The sequence below is a fragment of the Paroedura picta genome, chromosome 14, assembly GCF_049243985.1.
Source record: "Paroedura picta isolate Pp20150507F chromosome 14, Ppicta_v3.0, whole genome shotgun sequence".
Classification (NCBI taxonomy): Eukaryota; Metazoa; Chordata; class Lepidosauria; order Squamata; family Gekkonidae; genus Paroedura; species Paroedura picta.
The window spans coordinates 30,774,920-30,794,752 of NC_135382.1; the positions used below are offsets into that span (position 1 = coordinate 30,774,920).

Sequence of the window (19,833 nt, forward strand, 5' to 3'; positions counted from 1 at the left end):
CGGAGTTTTGCTTCTTCCCAGCATGGCGACGCCATTTAGCTATTAGCTCCTGATAAGACTCATCTCCCATGACTGTGCCTAATCCTTTTCTTAAAACCTGTCTAAAGCAAACGACTGCTGCAGGATCTTAGGGGAAGCAAAGGCCGTTGGTTAATGAGGCAGCGCATGAACAAGAGGTTCCTTTCTGCCTCCCCTGCACAGAGTGAAAATGAGCTTCTCTGGAGGGGGGGGGACATTTGTCATCGCAAGGAGTCCCCCACCCACACAGCCTCAACGCCCAGAACCAATCTTGTTCCGCTTTCGGAGGTCAAGTTCAAAAGCCAACCAGTGATGAAGTAATCCAGAGGGCGGTTGTGTGTGTGTGTGTGTGTGTGTGGGGGGGGTGATGGGGGAGAAACAAGAGCTGTGTTGCTTTTAATTAAAGCCTGACTACCCAGCAAGCAATCCTGCAGTGTTAGGTAAACAGCAGATTCACAAGGCAATTTCCCCCCTTTTCTCTGGAAAACTAAGCCTGAAAAATTGTTCTGTGTACATCACTTCCAGGGCCTCAAAGACTGCAGCTTTCCCTCCATGGCTTACTGTTTCTCCTTCTGTAGGGTCAATATAGACCCTAAAAGCAAGAATATCTGTTCAGACATTACATCCGAACAAGTGTTATGGGAACTGCTTGCAACACTGTTCTACTCCAGGCCTTTTGGCACCCCTGCCACTAAGCTAACCAGCCTCCATTCCCTGCAGGAAATGCTGGAGGCAAACGGGAGGCACAACAGGCATCACTGGCATGATGTCACTTCTGGTAGTGATGTCATCATGCCAGATGATAATCTACTATTTGCCTCAAACTCTATGGTTAAACCACAGAGTTTGGAGGGAATGCTGGAGCACTTTGTTGATGGCATTTTGTTCAATAAAGTCATGTCGTTGTATCAGGACCTCCAATTCCTCTTGGCAGCTAACAATCACCTATCCTTCCTCTTCTCACAACAGGCATCTTGTGAGGTAGGTGAGGCTGAGAGAGTTCTGAAAGAACTGCGACAGCTCCAAGGTCACCCAGTTGGCTGCATGTGGAGGAGCGGGGAATCAAACCCAGTTCACCACTCTTAACCATACCAATCTGGCTCTCAAGAAGCATGATGCACACGAAAGCCTGAATAAAACTTTGTTGGACCCAAACTTTGTTCTGCTGATCTAGACCAACATGGCTACCCACCTAAATGAACCATAGTAACTGATTGCAAAACAAAATTTGGGGCCTACTCATTAGTGCTTCTCTTTGGCTCCTTTAAAAGATAAAGCACTAAGGAGAAGAAAAAGCTGGTGAATTTTATTCATAACTGCCATTTTCTGAGTAGGACAAAACCCCAGAGGAGGCAAGAAAAAGGACAAATTATTGCAATCGGAATTAATGATGCAAATGTATGCTTGGATTTGAATAATTTATCCCAGGAGCAGAATCTGGGGCCTGGCTGCTTCCGTGGTTGACTGGCAGCTAATTAGCCTTTTATCCACAGAACACTTTAGGTGATGCTTTGCTGCCTTTGCTGGATGAGTTTGCCCTGCCCAGGTTATCCCTCTGCAGGGGGATGACACAGGGACAGACACAGGGAGACAGAAAGCACTGGGACGTAACTAAGTTTAATGAGCTCATTCAGCTCTCCCATCTTTCCTTAAAACAGCAGACGGGGCACCTCAGAGAGCAGTTTTGCATCACTTCTCCCCCTTCCCACCATCCTCCAAGGTTTCTCCCTGAAGCATTCTTGGATGCTAAAAAGCTTTCATTTCATTTGGGAACGCCAATAAGAAAGGGCACAAGAAAATGTAATGGGAGGAAGAATGAAAGAATCTGCAATGGTAACTTTCCGCCACCGCCATCCTCCCCCCTCATTGATTGGTCCCCAGAATAATCAAAATATGGGAGAGGGGGGTCTTCCCTCTGAATATCAGCTCACAAAATCATCATGGTCATCTTGATAGCTTTCAATAAGACAAGACAGATTCTGGGAGTCATATATTTCCAAGACACATAAGCCTGCGGGGATATTTTCCAAGGAAGACAACAATTCCGCCCAAAACCCCACATGTACTGATGGCTACGGGTGCATTTCCCCAGTACAGCAAACAGAGGGTCCCCTTGGGGCCAATCCATCCAGGAGAACAGCTGGGGGAGGGGGCTAAAGCCCATTCTCTGCATGTGCCCCCTGTTCTGTTCCAAATCTGGCCCAGGCCTCCCAACACTCTGAGAACACATCTGGTTGAAAGTCCTCATGACTTTGTCATGTATGGATCAGCCAACTGAGAGATAGCTTCCTCATTCCTGCCAGTCCTCCCCTAAGTATATCAGGATTCCCACCTTAAAAAAAACAAACATCTGAAACCACACAGTGATATGTGATTGCAATTTCAGAACACAACGTGATCATAACAACAAACCTATGCACTTTCTTTATATGAGCACATAGGCAGTAGATGGGATAGTCATATATCATTTTCCAGGATATTTCAAAGCCCGCAACAGAGTGGAAGAAAATGCCCAGGACTGTAAATTGACGAGACTCATACAGCAGTGGTCCCCAACCTGCGGGCCGCGGCCCGGCGCCGGGCCGCAAAGGCCATGGCACCGGGCCGCGGCTCCCTCTCCCCGCCCCGCCCCCGCAGTAAAAAACTTCCCAGGCCGCAAGCTTGCGGCCCGGGAAGCTTCTTACTGCGGGAGGCGGGGAGAGGGAATCAGGGCCGGGCCGCGCCTGTGCGGGCCACGCCCGCTCGGCCCGATCCGCGGGCACGGCCCGTGGGCGCGGCCCGATCCGTGGGCGCGGCCCGGGCGCGGCTCACGGGCGCGGCTCGGGTGCGGCCCGATCCGCGGGCGCGGCCCGGGCGCGGCTCGCGGGCGCGGCTCGGGTGCGGCCCGATCCGCGGGCGCGGCGTGGGCGCGGCCCGATCCGCGGGCGTGGCCCGCACGGGCGCGGTCCGCGGGGGCGCGGCCCGATGCCCTGCCGGTCCCCAGCCTCGGAAAGGTTGGGGACCACTGTCATACAGAATACGGTTGTATTCCAGAAATAAGCAAACTTACTCAGGGTTTGGGGTTCTAGAGGAGCCTGGACTATTCGCTTTACTTCTCAGAGAGTTACTGACCTTTACATCACCAGCTAACATAATATAGCCTGAACTTTCGAACTGCACGAATGTTCCGTTGGAACTGCACATTTTTGTGTCTGGTTGCACAATTTTAAAAGCCCTGCAGCACACAGCTATAAGGAGACCTTTGGGTACAAACCAGAGCACATTTGCGCTCAATTCATTTCAGGACAGCTGCAAACTGCACACCTGGCTAACCTCACCTCACGCAAACTGAAGGGGCACCTCTAGACCCTGGTCCAGAAGTCTCTGCAATGCACTGGGGGCCCCCAGCAGATAATAGTGTGGGAAAAGGCTCTATTTTCCTGTTCCCCTTTTGCATGTCAGTATTTATAAGCTGTTTTCTTTCAGGAAGGGCAGAGGGGTGCTTTCTGCAAATTCTGTACAGCATAAGCACGTTAATAATGATGTTTTGGCTTATAGAAACTCTAAATGCCGCTGGCCTAAGATAAACCCCTCATTCCAACACTCACATGGCATTAATTCACTCTCAATCCTGTGCTAACAGGTTTTTTAAAAATCAACCCTCCCCTAAATGACAGACAGATATACTAAAGATAAGATTCTCCTCCCCCTGCAAAATTTTTTTAAAAATCCAAGAATAAATTTCTAATTAAAAAGAGAGGGAAGGGAGTGTGGCGTATTTGCCTTTTGTGGTGATGTAAATATGAAATGATTAGAAACAAATACTAACCAGGAGTCCTTTTTTTAGAATGCAATTAAGTCCAAAGAAAGGGGCTCAGACCGAGAGGAGAGATTCTATTCAGGCCAGAGAGCTAAGAAAAGATAAGAGTTGATTGGCACAGAGTCTTTATTTCCCTTTCCTGTTTCAAAGCACCTACAAGGATCTGCAGATCATGCTGTAGATAGAGCATCACCTCCTACTGAGCCATCTCTGTGGGGCAGCACCCCTTTACCGAAGCACTGAGCCCCATCAAAACAGCTGCGTACAGCTGGAAACAGCAGCCATTAGCCGCGTAAGGACATTGATATGAGACAGCCTACAGTCTACCACTGCAAACAGAGTCAGGGCTTCCCAGATTAGCTTTGTGACCATGATTTCAGCTGACTTTCTCTGAAGATCTCAAAGTTTTCAAACCCAAGTGCTGCCAATGTACCATGAAATTGCTTTGCTTATGTAAGAGGAGGCTCTTCAGTTATGATTTATTTTAAAAACGGAGTCCTCCTTTGCTTGGCTAGAAGCTGTCCACTGAATTTAAAGCATACTGTGAGTTCTATAACTTCCCAGCTCTGGATCCTTTTTTTCCTCATCTCCAGTCCAAACAGAAGGCAAGAGAACGTCCATTTCCACAATCAGCTACCCAGAAATCAGATTCATTTTTGGCCGATTGGTTTACATATCTAGGGCAGGGGGTCTTTAAGGTGGTTCCCGTGGGTGCCAAGCTGCCCACTGACACTATTCCGGCACCCACCAAATGTTTTTAGAAAGTAGGAAGGGCCAGGTGGGGCTTTTGACTGGCCACTGGAGATCTGATAGCTGCACAGATCTTTGAAAAGTTCCTTTGGCACCAGCTGCTACCATGGCACAGTGTGACTGAAGATAAGCTGTGTGCATGCATGACAGTGTTTTTAAATAATATGTTAATTATTTACCAGGCATTCTGTTAAACAGAGCTTCTTCCTGAAATGCTCAAGAGTTACTATTAGAGTTACGCCTGACCTCATTCCCTGACATTTTGTGGTTGGCTCTGTCTTCTGCCGTGGTCATTCTGTAGTTGCTCCCAGCACCCTGTGGCAGATTTCCAAAGGTTACCGCAGGCTGAAAAAGCTTGGGCGGGGGGGGGGGGGCACACCTGTTCCATGGGGTTAAGTAATAAGAAGCATATGTATTTAGATTAGAACATTTTTAAGGCCACTCTCTAGCTGCCACAGCCCTTGAAACAGCTGACAACGAAACCACTATAAGAAACATTCATTTGTAAAACAGAACAGAGTCTCCGGAAACACCAGCAACTGTTCATCTCCTATTAAAATGGAAATGACGTTATTTCCCAGGTATAAACATACATTTGGGCCTCAATTAGGTCAAGATGGGAGAAGGCAGCTCAACAAACCTTTTTGCTGCGCATGTCAGGTGAGGTTCTGATTTCTTCGCTTGGCACAAGCTCATTTGTTCTCATTAAGTTTTAATCGGAACAGGACACTAGAGGCAGGGAGAAGCAGAGGAAGAGAGAGAGAAATCCCACCACGCATTTCCACCAGAAGTTCTCCCCCCCCCCCCATTTCTTTGTGTGCTTGCAAAAGTGTCCGGAAATCTCTTTGGTCTGAAGGTTTCATCCTCAGTTAGAATTATGAGCACCTGACGCCACCACACTGTGACGGTCAGCTATAAGTAGCATTCAATTAAAACCATAGCAACCGCCTTGCTCATTTTCCTACTGCCTCCTACAAAAGCATCAGCTTCTTAAAGCCAGGAGATGGCCACATCACCATCCCAACATGTCACCATGGGTTGGTTTTCAAGACCTAATAGTCTTTGCCCTTCCCTCCCAGCTCTCCAATTCTCCTTTTCTATTCAAAATTGGGTGGGCGGCAGACACAAAGGCTTCCAGTTCTTCCAATTCATTGGCCTTTGCACACTGCCAAGCTTCAACTGACACCGGCATTGCCAAAAACACGTGCTTGGCAAAGGAGCTGGGGACAACAGCACGGCACAAACCAGATTACCACCAACACACAGAAAGGGGCGTGAAAAATACTCAAGTTAGAATCATAAAATCATAAGAGTTGAAAAGGACCATACAGGCCATCTAGTCCAACCCCCTGATCAATGGAGAATCAGTCTAAAGCATCCATGATAAGTATCTGTTTAAAGTCAAGAAGCAGAAATTTCAAATTCTTACTGGTTGCTTTTAGTGAACGCAAAGTCCACTAAAGTCTTAATTAAAACCCTAGAGGAAGAGGCGGGTGGGTGAGGAAAAGGACAGCCTTCAGGCCTGCCTCCAATTAATAGCATCAATTCATTCCCAAATCAAAGCAATGTTATCCCAATTTCCTACTGCAGTGATCACCTGAGAGACACAGGAAGAGCCATGCTGGAGCGGACCAGAGATGCCTCTGGTCTAGCATATAGTTTCCTCATCATGGCCAACCAAACGTCCTCCTGCTTTTGCCCCTAGTCTCTGCCATTCAGTGCCATATTGCCTCTAAACATTTAGCATCAGCTACTGATTACAGATAGACCACGAATGCTTCTTTTGCACAATGCATGAACCCTACTAGGCTGTGTGTTTCATGCACCCCAGTTGGCAGCACCTGTTAACGTTACAAAACACAAGAGAGATCCAGCTCACTACCAATCCCAGCCCAGCTTCTATTCCTTCCACCAGCAATTAAAGCCCTGTTTTGCAAGCCTCAAGTCCCTGCTTGGCCTTTGTGCCATATCACTGCAGGCAGGCAGGAAGGCAAGCAGGCAGACGGCTGAACATGGGAGTTCATTGGCCTTTGCACACTGCCAAGCTTCAACTAACACTGGCATTGCCAAAAATACATGCTTGGCAAATGAGCTGGGGACAACAGCTCATCACAAACCAAATTACCACCAACACACAGGAAGAAGCATGGAAAATAATCAAGTTAGAATCATAGAGTTGGAAGGGGCAGTGCAGGTCATCTAGTCCAACTGCCTGCTGGGTGGGTACTCTAGGGCCAGTCAAAACTCTCCCAGAACCCTCTCGGCTCCACCTACCTCACAAGGTGCCTTGGGCTATCAAGGTCTGGGTTGATCAGAAATATCCTCCTCCAATTTCAGTCCCAGCCACTGGCCCTGTCAACTAATAATCTGCCATTTGGCAGACTCCACATGGCCTTTTGAAATAATCAACTGGCATTGCCATTGTTTGTGTTAAGGGCTCAGAAACGGACTGCAATTTAATTATTGCACAGACCTCCCATCAAGGAGGGGGAAAAAACCCTCTCAAAATCTTGAAACCAGGATTCGGAAACGGAGACACTGGGCAGATGGCATTATCTATCCAGCACACAATGGCTATGTAGAGCTCTATATCTACTCAGTTGTATAGATTTTCCAAATGTTGCATGGAACACCCATATAGTCAACACCCCTTTGGCGCCTGCTGCTAAATTTAGTACTATTACAGGTAGGAAAAATTGCCATTTAAGGGGCAATGGTCTAAATTTTTTTTTTTAAGTTACAAATCTATTTCAAAAGAACAAAATACTTTATCTAAGGTTTTTTGACCATACATACGCATGCACACCATGACAAAAAGACAATAATTACAACCTGAGAGTCTGAAAAGAACAGCCCCGGGGGCAGGCAATTTGGAAACCCTTTCGCAAGAACGCTCTTTGGTATGAGGGGAGTGAGGAGGTTGAGTTCTCCCCCCACCCAGTCCACATTTTGGCATAACTGACACCAAGTTGCCTGTAATGTTTTCTATTTAGGATTCATCAGACTGCTTGGAGTTTACATTTCCATTTTTTCTTCCTGGCTAATTTTCAAAGCCGCCCTTTTTGGCACACCTGGGGAAGTCTCTTGAACACACCTTAATCTACAGATGACCCTATTTTCCTGCTTTTCATAATCTCCCCCCCCCCCTCCCTGATCAACCCACGTGCCAAATGTGTTCTTTGCAGCTAATTCTCTTCACGTTTCCTCCTTGTGTGGGCATGCTCAATGTCTGTCCAGTTCCGGGGCTTTAATCATTGTCCCTGTATTGTGGAACGGATTCCCGGAGGCAGCCGAAAAAGCCCCAACACTGGTGGCCTTTCATAAAGCACAGAAGCCTGCCCTTTTTCAGCAGGTCTTTGCTTGACAGTATATGCTTTTAAATCAAACATGAATAACAACTTTTGGCAGGCAATAAATTTGATCTTTGTGGCTGCGTTTGTTATAATGCACACTGTATTTTTGTAGGTAGCTTTAAATTATACTGCTTGGCCTGTCGCCATTTTTCTATGTAGCCTTAAGCTCAATAGGAAAGATGGGATAGACATGTCTTAGGTTTATTCAATATCTAGATCAGCACAGGGGAAAGCCCACTTCTTGTAAAACACAGCAGTAAGAATACCTTTCCCAACAGGGATGGTGCGTGAGTGATATTTTACAGGGCATTTCTCCCTTGGTTCCTTTCAAAAGCTTCCCTACGAAGGACAAACAAATTTAAGAATTTAATCTTCTCCATTTTATTTTTCGTTACTTGTTTCCGCCTGTTTTAGTGTACTTAAAGGTTTCCCCCTGTTGAATATATTGGATTATTTATGTTTCAATGTTGATATAGTACTATTTATTTTTATTTACTTCATTTATATGCCTTTCTCCACAGGAACCACTTCAGTTTATCCTCACAGATAAACATTTTTCTCAACAGTTTTCACGATGCACTTTCCATTCGTGGTTTTGCAGTTTCACCAACAATTTTTTTAAAATACAGTGTTTATGTATTTACACAATATAATGATTTCTACAGAGAATTGTAGCCTAAAGGGCTGGTTTACTCACACAGAGAACTGAAAAACGTGTACAATTTCCCATAAAAATCAAGAACAACAAGAAAATAAGGATTTCAATATGCTCAAGGGAGGGGCAAAATCAAGTGGGGGACTTTTTCAGGTCCATACCCATGAGAAAGTCAAAACCATCCGTCCAAAGGGACCTCTTTCCCATCTAAGAGCTGCTACTGGAGAAATTTCTCCTTTTTCAAAACTCTTCAAATTGGAAATCCTTCTCCACTACTACAGGGCCTGCACTCCATCAGGGCCTTCTTTCATAGCATAGATGAGACAGGCTACCCCCCCGCCCCCGGGCGCATGACTCAGGACCGAATTGGTTAATTATAAGCTGGAAATAGACATTTGTTCAGGCAAACCAACCCTCCAGTTCCCCCCACAGCTGTCTTCTTGGCAGGCAAAGAGACAAGGAAGAATCCAGTCAAGCAACAAAGCGGGGACTATCCTTTTTAATTCCTTTCACAAATCTAAAACAGCCAAGAAGAAAAGCAAAGCTGAAGGCTGCGCTGGAACCAGTATCGTAAAAATGTTCACTTTAGCTTAGAGACGGGCTTTTAAATGGATTTATTCACCTATTCAAAAGCAACACAACCGGCATTTGAGGTGAAAATAAGCCTCAGTAGGCTAATACAGGGGTAGTCAACCTGTGGTCCTCCAGATGTCCAGGGACTACAATTCCCATGAGCCCCTGCCAGCATTTGCTGGCAGGGGCTCATGGGAATTGCAGTCCATGGACATCTGGAGGACCACAGGTTGACTACCCCTGGCTAATAGACCTCTGAAGAAATCAACTTGGGCATTAGTTCATGATCACCATCTGAACAACAACAACAACACCGACTGAAATCAGCAACCCGTATGGTGTGGTGACTCAAGAACTAGATTCAGACTGGGTAGACCTGGGGTTGAATCACCATTCAGGCCTTCTAGTTCAGTGGGTGACTTTGGATTCAACCCTCTTCCTCGGTGTGATTTTCCTTACATGGTTGGAGTGGGGGGGGGGGGAGAGGGATAACCTGATCTATGCACAGCATCACAAGCTCTAAGGAGAAAAGATCACAAGCTCTAAGGAGAAAAGATGAGATAAGAGCAATGAACCGGTGTTTATTTTCCAGGATAAGCGTGCAAGCACAATAAAGCTTATACCTGAGGGACCACAACTGACTAGCCCCCCCCCCTCCCCAGAGCATTGCATTCTGCCAATTCCAACAGGACGGTGATCCCTGACCCAAGACAGATACATCTGGCCTCAACCAGGGCCAGGGCCTTTTCAGTCCTGGCCCACACATCGTGGAATGAACTCCCAGAATTAGAATCATAGAATCATAGAGTTGGAAGGGGCCATACAGGCCATCTAGTCCAACCCCCTGCTCAACACAGGATCAGCCCAAAGCATCCTAAAGCAATTGCTGAGGGCTCTGTTGGAGTGGACACAGTTCCACAGGACCTGCAAACTGGAGTTCTTCTGCCAGGCATTTGGTTGGGGGCCAATGAATTTCTGCAATAATATTCAAATCGATATACACCATCAGCTGATTTATATCAGGGCTCTCTACCCCTGGGATCCGGGTTGAGCTGAGGAAAAGTGTTCTAGCTTCAGCATGGCCAAATATACCTGAGACACACAAACAAGCAATCTGTTTCTATCGGCCTTTTCAAAATCCAGCAAGCCTGGGAAGGATGCTTGAAACTCAAGTCTATTTTGCCATCTGCAACTGGTCATAACGGGCAAGGTGGGTTCTAAGTTGCCTGCAGCCGTGGTCTGAGAACAGAGTAGCCAAGGACATACATAGCCTGCAGGCCTCAAACAAAGAAAGAGGAAGGGAGACATTCAAAGGGTGCTGTAAATCCAATGTGTCCCAAGTCACAGGGAATTTTCCCTCTAATATCCCCAGAGCAAATCTCCCTCTCCGGATGGCAGATTTTTGGCAGAAAAAGGAGCCTTTGCCTCCATCTCAGAAACAAAGACCATGTAGTAAGGATAGAAGTCTAGCTATTGGCAGATTGACAGCTGCCTGACAACTGACGAGACAGTTACATTGGCACGCAACACAAATGGCATGAGAAATGTTCCAATATCTACACAGTCAGACGCTAGGCTGCAGCCAACTGTCCTAAAGCTTGTCAGCACATGCTTAGTACTTTTATATTTATTTAAAATATTTGTATCCCACTTTTCTGCCCTGAAAGAAGTGAACAGTTAAAAAGACACTAACTTTAAAAACACTCAGGGAGGGGGAGAGAGAAAGAGAAAATAAAAATCTCCTGTGGTAGAAATTCCAGTTTTGGTGCCATGACTGAGAAGGCCCCTTCCAATATATGATGTTGAAGTTGCTTTTTGCCGTTATGGGGCAGGTCTTATTTTCCCAAAAGAAGCCAACCTTGCAGCCCTATTCCTTTGACTTGCCTGTATTCTCCAATCGCATTGATATGGTGATGTATACAAGAGCATGTTCTAACTCCAGGCTAATTAACCCAGACTGCTGGTCATATCACATCCGTACAATCACATACAGCTGTGGCATACCAGAGAACGTAAAAGGAGCATTCTGATACCACTGCCATACCTAAGATGGTCGGGAAAAGCTCCGCTCTAAGATAAATCCCCTTCCCCTTAGACCGCTGGCAGAATAAAATGAAATAAACTCACATTCAAGGCCTTGTGCTCCTTGAAGCAAGGGTGGGATGACAAACGTGCTATTACAAAAAATAAAATCTATTCAACAAAGCAGGGTTTTTAAAAAAGAGTTTCAACCTACACATTAGGCCATAAACGTGTACTTCGGACAGAAAGAGCTACCCTGTTACACCAGGAATCACGATGAAAACAGTTACACGGTTCAGAATCAACTCTGATTAGAACTTGTGGGTCATGCTGTTGTGAAGGTATGTCCTCAGATCCCGCTCCGTTATCAGGCTCCGCCCCCTGCTTCTCAGCGCTCGGGATGCTAGCAACAGTTAAACGTGACTATTATGTCATCAAAGGGCAAGAAAGCTCTAATTAAGGCTGGCTGCACCATGGCTAGAAACAGAATAAGACAAAAAGATCCAGCATTCCCTCCTCCATCCTGCATTCCCTCACCCCATGCAGCTGCCACCCTCTCTTTGGTTCTTCCACCCCAAGCGAAGGAGAGCATCCTGGTTCGTCACCTCGCAACAATAGTTCCATACAGTGTAGGAAGCCACGCATGTTTCATTGGAGCTCCAGAGCAGTCATGCAAACTGGAGTCCTTGTGGGAATGTGGGAACCAAAGGTTTTGTCTTGGTCATGCAAACTAGAGTTCTTGTGGGAATTTGGAAACCAAAGGTTTTGTCTTGGTCACCATGCCAGATGTCTTACCGTTGGGTAACTTGCCTGAAATGTGTTCCTCATTTTTCAGAGACTCTCTTCCGCAGGCCACTCAGGACCTGACAGGTCAAAAGCAGAATTTTCAGATGGACTGACAGAAAGCAGCAGTCCCCTTCTCATTGATGAGTAGCTAACCAGAGGCTCATTCAATGTGGCATTTTAATTATGGAATGCCCTCCTCAAAAATATTTCGCCTGGTGCTCACTCTGCAGTCCTTCAGGATGAATGCTGTCCTATTCCCCCACCGCCCATTTTTGGTGGGACAAAATGATGCAACTGTTTCTGGCTTGTTTCGTTTCTTAAGACCAACATGATTTATACTGGCAGTTTCAGCCCATTGCGCTCTGCATTTTATTCTCGTACTGGTTTTATTCTGCACATAAACGGCCTTAGAGATCACCGCCGGGTTTTGTACATAAATAAAGCACAGTCAAGGTGTCATGCTTTATGAGAGCACATAAAAACAAGGCGCTCAGGTATGCACACAGCCTGATTTTTTTTTTAAATGATCCTGAGGATGTGCTTTTGAAGAAACAGAAACCATATCAACATTACCAAGTTGAAAGCAGGGCGCTACTGAGATCCGGTTATTTGAAAACATCCAGTAGGCGCAAACAGGGACTTTAAACAATGGCCAATACTCTTTTTCTTCGTGGATACCTCCAAACCTGTACCTTTCACAGCAAATAAAAGGAAATCTATTCTTATCAAAGAGGGGAAAGCTAGCCGGCTACTGCAAGAAACCACAGCCTGAAGGATAACAAAGCTCCTTACCAAGTACCAACTGGGAGACTCACAAAGACAATCCACTCAGCATCCCCCAAAAGGCTACAAATAACCAGTCCCAACAATGCCTACCGCAAGACCAACCTTCATGCCCCCTGTCGTGAGCAGGCAGGACACGGAGTGAGAGGCCTCCCTTCAAATCAGGAAGCTAAATCTATACCGGTCCACAGTGCAAGGAAGAAGGGTGCCCACCACTGCCTAACTTTCACGGGTCATACACGGATGATGCCAAGGGAACTTACATGTCCGGATTCTCAGGCAGAACAAGCAGGGGAGGGAAAACGTGTCCGGCTTGTCTCGTTTCCTTTGTTCCACTCTCACGGGCAGAGCAAAAACACTGAAGACTTCAAGGCGCTTGGCTCCGGAGCACCCACCCCCTTCTCGCTTTTGCCATGGAAACCGGCCGAAGCCCATGTGATTGAGACAGGAAACCGAGGGGGAAGCACCTCCTTCACACACCCCTCCCCACCCACACGGGAAAGAGACAGGGGGCGGCTGCCACTCTGGAAATTCGTAGAATGAGAGGACGATCTATTAAGGCAGGTCCGTCCCCGTCCCCCGTTTTTGTGGCACATGCACACACACGGTGGGCTCACAACGAGCCCCTGTCCAACCCGGGACAGGAAAAATAATCAGGGCTTACTTGGGTCTCTGGCAGCTCCGCGATCTTGTCCTGGGATCCAATCTCCCCACATCAGTCAACACCGCAGAGAAGGTTTGACATACTGCGGCACAAAAAGTACACTCTGTGCCAGCATCGCCAAGTTTCCACTCAGAAGACTCTGTGGATGGGCCAGGCTCCTAATCTGATTGATTTGCTGCATTTGTGGCCAGGGAAAAAAATTTTCCTCTTTCTCCTGGCTAGTAAATCCTGCACTGAGGTTTGCTGGGTTCCTCGCTTTCTCTTTTCTTTTAAGGCTCCTGCGGCAGCGTATGGTTTGGCTCCTTTCCTTCAAGCTGTCCAGATGTGCTTGCTTCATGGGTATCTTCCCACAACGCACCTGCCCTTGGTGTCCAAACCGCAAGGGTTGAGGGATGAACCAAATTGCAAGGGTTGAATTTCCCCCCTTTGGCTAAGGCAGCCTTTCTCAACTTTTTAACACTTAAGACCCCCCTGAAGCATTCTTCAGGCTTTGAGAAACCCCAGATGTGTCACAATCATGCATAATACAGCTTGGAAGCATGACTGTGTACACCCTTCTCCTTCCCACCCTCTCCAGGCCCATCACTGGCCATTTTGTGGGGGGGGGGGGTTCAGGTCAACAAGTCCATATGTGGTCGTATCACCTGATAAATGTTTAACAAGTTTTTTAAAATATATTTAAATTAATTAACCCACCCACTCAAGAAGCCCTTCCAGGGCTGTCAAGGAACCCCTGGTTGAGAAAACTTGGACTAGAGGCTGAACAATATGGACCATCCAAAACCAGATGCTGCGATTTGATTCCCAAACTGCTTATGGAAAGGCAAACAGTCCATACTGTTCCACGTGCCCACCAATGATCCAGATGGACTTGCTGGTATTTGGGTCATGGAATTCGTACCCCACAGGGAGCAAAGATATAGTTAGACAGAAGAGCATGGACAGGTCAAAATGTGCAAAGCCTATCTTGACCAACCAGTGTGGTATAGAAGAATGAGATCTAGATCCTGATTTGGATCCTCACTCTGCCTTGGAAGTTCCCTGGGCAACCTCTTGGGCTTTCTCACGTTCTCTCCACTTGACCCACCAAACAAGACTGCTGTTGAGGGATAAAATGGGGGGGGGATCTACATTGTAAGCCACTTTGAGCCCCCATGAACAAAAAAAGGGAGGGTAAAAATCTAAATAAACATGAGGGGGAGCAAAGTTTGGGTCAGCTTAAGGCGCAGCCTAGAAGAGCCTCTTGTGGCGCAGAGTGGTAAGGCAGCAGACATGCAGTCTGAAGCTGTCTGCCCGTGAGGCTGGGAGTTCGATCCCAGCAGCCGGCTCAAGGTTGACTCAGCCTTCCATCCTTCCGAGGTCGGTAAAATGAGTACCCAGCTTGCTTGCTGGGGGGTAAACGGTAATGACCCCGTATTGAGTCTGCCACGAAAACGCTAGAGGGCGTCACTCCAAGGGTCAGACATGACTTGGTGCTTGCCCAGGGGATGCCTTTACCTTTACCTTTTTAAGGGGCAGCCTACAACAACCCACTCGGCTTGGAAACGGGGACAGTTTATAACTGGACTAGAGTTTCTGCTGGCCAAGTCTGGATCTGCAACAGAGAATTCGTCACATTCCAACAATAAGCCCAGCATTTCTTCGACTGAGCCTGGCCATTTCTCACCCACTGGAAACTCCTGGACTGCAGGCCCTGGCAGATGCTCTCCCAAGCAGCCAAGGCGGAGAAGCCGAAAGCAGCCAGGCTGTCTGTTGTATCCCCGCCCCCAGTCTGAGTGATCCTTGGATTGTCGCTGGAAAGTGCAAGGCCTCATTTCCAGCTATACCATGAGTCACCGTGACCTGACCATTCCTGCAAAAGCAATTATTTATGGTTCCCTTTGCAACCCAGCCAGCTCCTGTGTTGTGGGGTCGTTGTAGCTGTGGACAGAAAAGCTGGAATCCACTCAATAAATTAAGAATTACAGCTGGAGTAGACCACTCCACCACAGTGAGATATGCAAAACTGAGGTAGACTCTCACCACAGAAACAACCAGTGGCAACAAAGCTGCAAAGCCCAACAGGGGGCAACCCAAGCTTGCGTAGGAGAACGCTGTCGTGTTTTAAGAACCAGAAATGAGTGAGATTTGCCTATCATTCTGTAGGGCCAGTATTGACCAAGAAGAGATCACAAGGTATCACTAGTCTGTGCAGGGTCCACTTACACACTACCTCTATTATTGGATTCCGCAAGTTTTAAGGGGGGAAAGCCTAACCCTTAGCACCCGCAAGACACTGCTAGGACTGGATAATGTCGCAGAAAACCGGCTTTTCCCTGAATCACACCAAAAACTCATTTTATTCTCAAGGATGCCCAACTAAGTACTGATCAACACAAGCTGCTGAATAAATTGACAAAAACCTGAAGCAACAGAGCAGAGTGCACCCTACAGACAAGGATTCAAGCAAAGCTGGGATTCAAGCAAAGCTGGATTCAAGCAAAGCTCAGCTGGGAGAAGGGGTCTAGTCTACCCAAAGGGTCCTAGTTTTCTCCTTTCAAGGGAAAATTCAGAAAAAGGTACAATCCATTCTGCCCACCACTGCCTTGATCCTGCCTCATACTGCTATTAGCAAAGCAAAAGAAACTACCACTCGTGTGTGGACTGAGACTTCTGTCATTCTGCTATTATGCAGACCAAGTATAAGAGCAAATTTCCAGCTACAAATAAAGATAATTTGGCACTAGTAGCTTCTAAACGACTACTACCTGGAAGTGACTACCATCTGGCTTGCTTTAATACATCCTTGTACTAAGCTGTTCTCAGCCAAGAGCAGACTGGCTCCTTTACTAATACACACAAGAGTGAGGGGGGGGGGACCTTTGCCTCTCTCTTCCAAACTGCTTCTCCTTTTCCTTTCTGCACATGCACAATTTAGAACCACTGGCAAAAAGGGCTGCAGAGAAAGCAGAAACAGAGAGAGGGGCAATTTCAGTATCAAACGTGGAGCGAAGTACAGCAGAACCAATCTGCTACAGCACACACACTCACATACACACTTGTCCTAGGAGGATTATTGTCAAACTTACTTGCTCCCTTAGAAACATGAGCAAAGTTTACCAAAGAGCTTGAGTGGCCTGACAATTCTTTGGATGCAATTGCTGAACAGGAGGAGGAGGCATATCTACTGTTCCTGAATTATATGTGATAGCAGCTGCTATCTGTGGGTATTGCCAAACCTGCAGCCTTTCCGTGCAATCAGCATTTCCCTTCAAGTCCAGGGAGATTTATCAAGGAGAGAAAATTACATGCTGAAAGAACTTGCAATTTTGAAACAGGACAAATTCTATTTTTACTACAACAAATTAATACAATATATACTGTTTACTCCACTCCCCCAAGATTGTGGCATTTGAGAGGTGTTTTTATATTTAAAAACCCTCTGGCTTTCTTACTAAATATTCTTTTTAAAAAATCCAAAAGTCTGTCATAGCCACAAAACACATCAGAGATCTAGATTCTTACGTAACAGGGAACACTTATAAAAGAGTGACTGGAGACACAGGGGTAGTCAAACTGTGGACCTCCAGATGTCCATGGACTACAATTCCCATGAGCCCCTGCCAACATTTGCTGGCAGGGGCTCATGGGAATTGTAGTCCATGGACATCTGGAGGGCCACAGTTTGACTGCCCCTACTATACAGGATGCAAATGACACTTACTGAATACTGATGCCTTTTATAAATATTGCTGCAATGTTTCCATAACAATGAGGGCTAGAATCTCCCCCCCCCCCCCAAGCAATTTGACACTTCCTGAGATTCCACACCAGGCTCCAGAACCTGCACAATACCGAACAGACTGGTGCAGAAAGACTCTCCTTTTCTGTCATTTTTTTTCAATCAGCCAAACAGCAGTGAATTTTAAAATTTTTTAAAAGGACATGGAATAGCAAGCAAGTGCTTTGAAACTGACAAACAGACACCCCAGCAGGAAAACAAACATAAGGGTAGGGGAACCAAGACTGTCCGAGGGGAAGGGCAGTATACAAACTGCAGAAAATAGTAAATAAATTAATCCCCGTCATCCTTATACCTCTGTGAGGTGGGTGAGGCTGACAATGCATGACTGGTTTAGGGTGCCCAGCAAATATCCGTGGCAGGATGAGGGGCGGGGGTCGGATCACCCAGCTCCTAGTCTGATACCATCTAACTCAGAGATTCTCAACCAGGGGTCCATGTGTGGAAACTCTGCCAGGGGTCTGTGGCCTTTCCCCTCCTGCCTTAATGGGCTCAGCCACAAGCTAGAGACCCATCAGCTTCAATTCCTCCCCTCCCCAAGAACGAGCAAGTTATTTCGTGGTTTACGTGCCTGCATGACTAGTCCTGCTTTAAACTGCCTCCTGTCTGTCCCCCACTCAGTCCTCCTCCAGCCGGCCTGTTCAGGTAGGTGGTGATGTCACTTCTGGGGGCATGGCAAGGAGGCGTGGCTAGCTGACATCACTTCTGGGGCCTCTCAAAGCCTGAATAATTATTACATGTTTTCTCCATGGTCAAACGGTTGCAAAATGCTGCTCTAACCCCTACACCAGGGGTAGTCAACCTGTGATCCTCCAGATATCCATGGACTACAATTTGCTGGCAAGGGCTCCTGGGAATTGTAGTCCATGAACATCTGGAGGACCACAGGTTGACTACCCCTGCCCTACGCTACTCTGTCTCCCAGAAACCACTGTGTTCCTACAGAATCCTCTCTCATGCAGAAATCTCCTGTGGACTGGATGTGATGTGGATGTGATGAACCTGCATGTTCTACCTGCCCAAAGCCAACAGCAGCCATCATTCTCTCTGGCTAAACATTAACTCTGCAGAGGCACCTCTGTTCTGGCTGGCCTGAGGCAGACAGGCATGGCCGGCCCGTTCCAAGCTTCCTGGAACTCTTTTGACCCAGCCTTCCAAACCGAGCAAGGCAGGAGAGGAAGCCAGCCAAGACACTCAGAAGCAATCATATGCGAGAAGCACACAGGGGCGGGGATAGGAGCACATGTGCGTTCGTTGCAAAAATGATAGCTTCCAGCACCAGTTGCAATGGTGGTACTTAACAGGGCTTTAAAGCCAAGCTACACTAGACCACAAGTGGAATCTCCTGCCAAGTAGATGACTAAGACGGTGGAAAATCCAACGTCTGAGAAAGAAATACTGTGTTGGGGCACCGTTACAAGGAGACTTTCCAGCACACCTGTTGTATTTATAGCAGTGGTTCTCAACCTTCCTAATGCCGCGACCCTTTAATACAGTTCCTCATGTTGTGGTGACCCCCAACCATAAAATTATGCAATTGTTCTTTCACAGAAATTACCGAAACTGACCTAAGGATCCATTGTTCATGATTGTATATAAATTATTTTCCCCCCCCAAGGTTTGTCCATTCAGTTCTGCCTCTTGTCCCACCATGCTGATCTCGCTCTTTTCTGCTGCTCCAGACAGATGAACGCTCTATCTCGATCTACCCTGCAAGGCTGTTGTGTGGAAGGCACCCCCCCCCCGCCAAGCTGCTTGCCCTGCCGCGACCCCTGTGAAAGGGTCATTCAACCCCCAAAGGGCTCCCGACCCCCAGGTTGAGAACTCATTTATAGGGAATATACTGATGTATGACAAAGCAGACATTTCTAATCCTGGTATCAATATGAACCACAAAGGGGACTTTTGTCTGTATTTGAGTCCCAGCCTCTGAGTGGGGAGACAAGGGTCCAGCTTCCAGCACCAGTTGTGAGCAATCACAGGAGGCAACCTCCACTTTCATTATTTTAAAAGGTAATCTTTTAGGGCAGGGCTAGTCAACCTGTGGTCCTCCAGATGTTCATGGACTACAATTCCCATGAGCCCCTGCCAGCGTTTGCCCTGATATTCTAGGGCCCTGATGAGGAAATACGAACACACACACAAAGGCTTCAAAATGTATAGGCACTGACAAGTGAATTCTCAGAAATCTCACGAATGGTTTTTGAGCTGCCTCCCACATGGTCAAAAAGACAAGATTTTGGACAGCTGCACCTGACTGCTTCCCTGTAGCTATGACTAAAAGCAGCACAATTAATCAGGACTAGAAGAAGAAGAAGAAGAAGAGTTGGTTCTTATATGCCGCTTTTCCCTACCCGAAGGAGGCTCAAAGCGGCTTCCCATTCCTCTCCCGACCTTGATCATATCGTTAGTACGGATGATAGAAATGACCTATTCTCTACGCAGAATTTTAAATAATGATGGACCCTTTTGAAACATAATCCTTATCTTCTCTCACCCATTTCCTTACAAACCCCATGACAATCGTCTGCCAAAAAAAAAAAGTTAAGAGAGGTTGGTGTGGACCAGATACACAACTGTGACAATTGCTTGGGCATGCTGATGCTATTTTATTTCTCCCCCAAGTCCAGCTTGCCTCTAGCAACCGTT

The 19,833-nt window shown here is 46.9% G+C and overlaps 1 protein-coding gene across 5 annotated transcripts in view; it reads right to left on the reverse strand.

Moving 5' to 3' along the window:
* RIPOR1 (RHO family interacting cell polarization regulator 1) overlaps positions 1-19,833 on the reverse strand; it is a 101,295-nt gene that overhangs the window by 55,167 nt on the left and 26,295 nt on the right. For 2 of the 5 annotated variants that reach the window (XM_077310031.1, XM_077310032.1), the window contains exon 1: positions 13,003-13,189. The exons of the other annotated variants lie outside the window; for them this stretch is intronic. In XM_077310031.1, coding sequence (XP_077166146.1) covers positions 13,003-13,174 — 172 coding nt within the window. In that variant the 5' untranslated portion in view covers positions 13,175-13,189. Of the gene's footprint in view, positions 1-13,002; positions 13,190-19,833 lie in introns of those variants that run through there. 5 annotated transcript variants of the gene reach the window in all.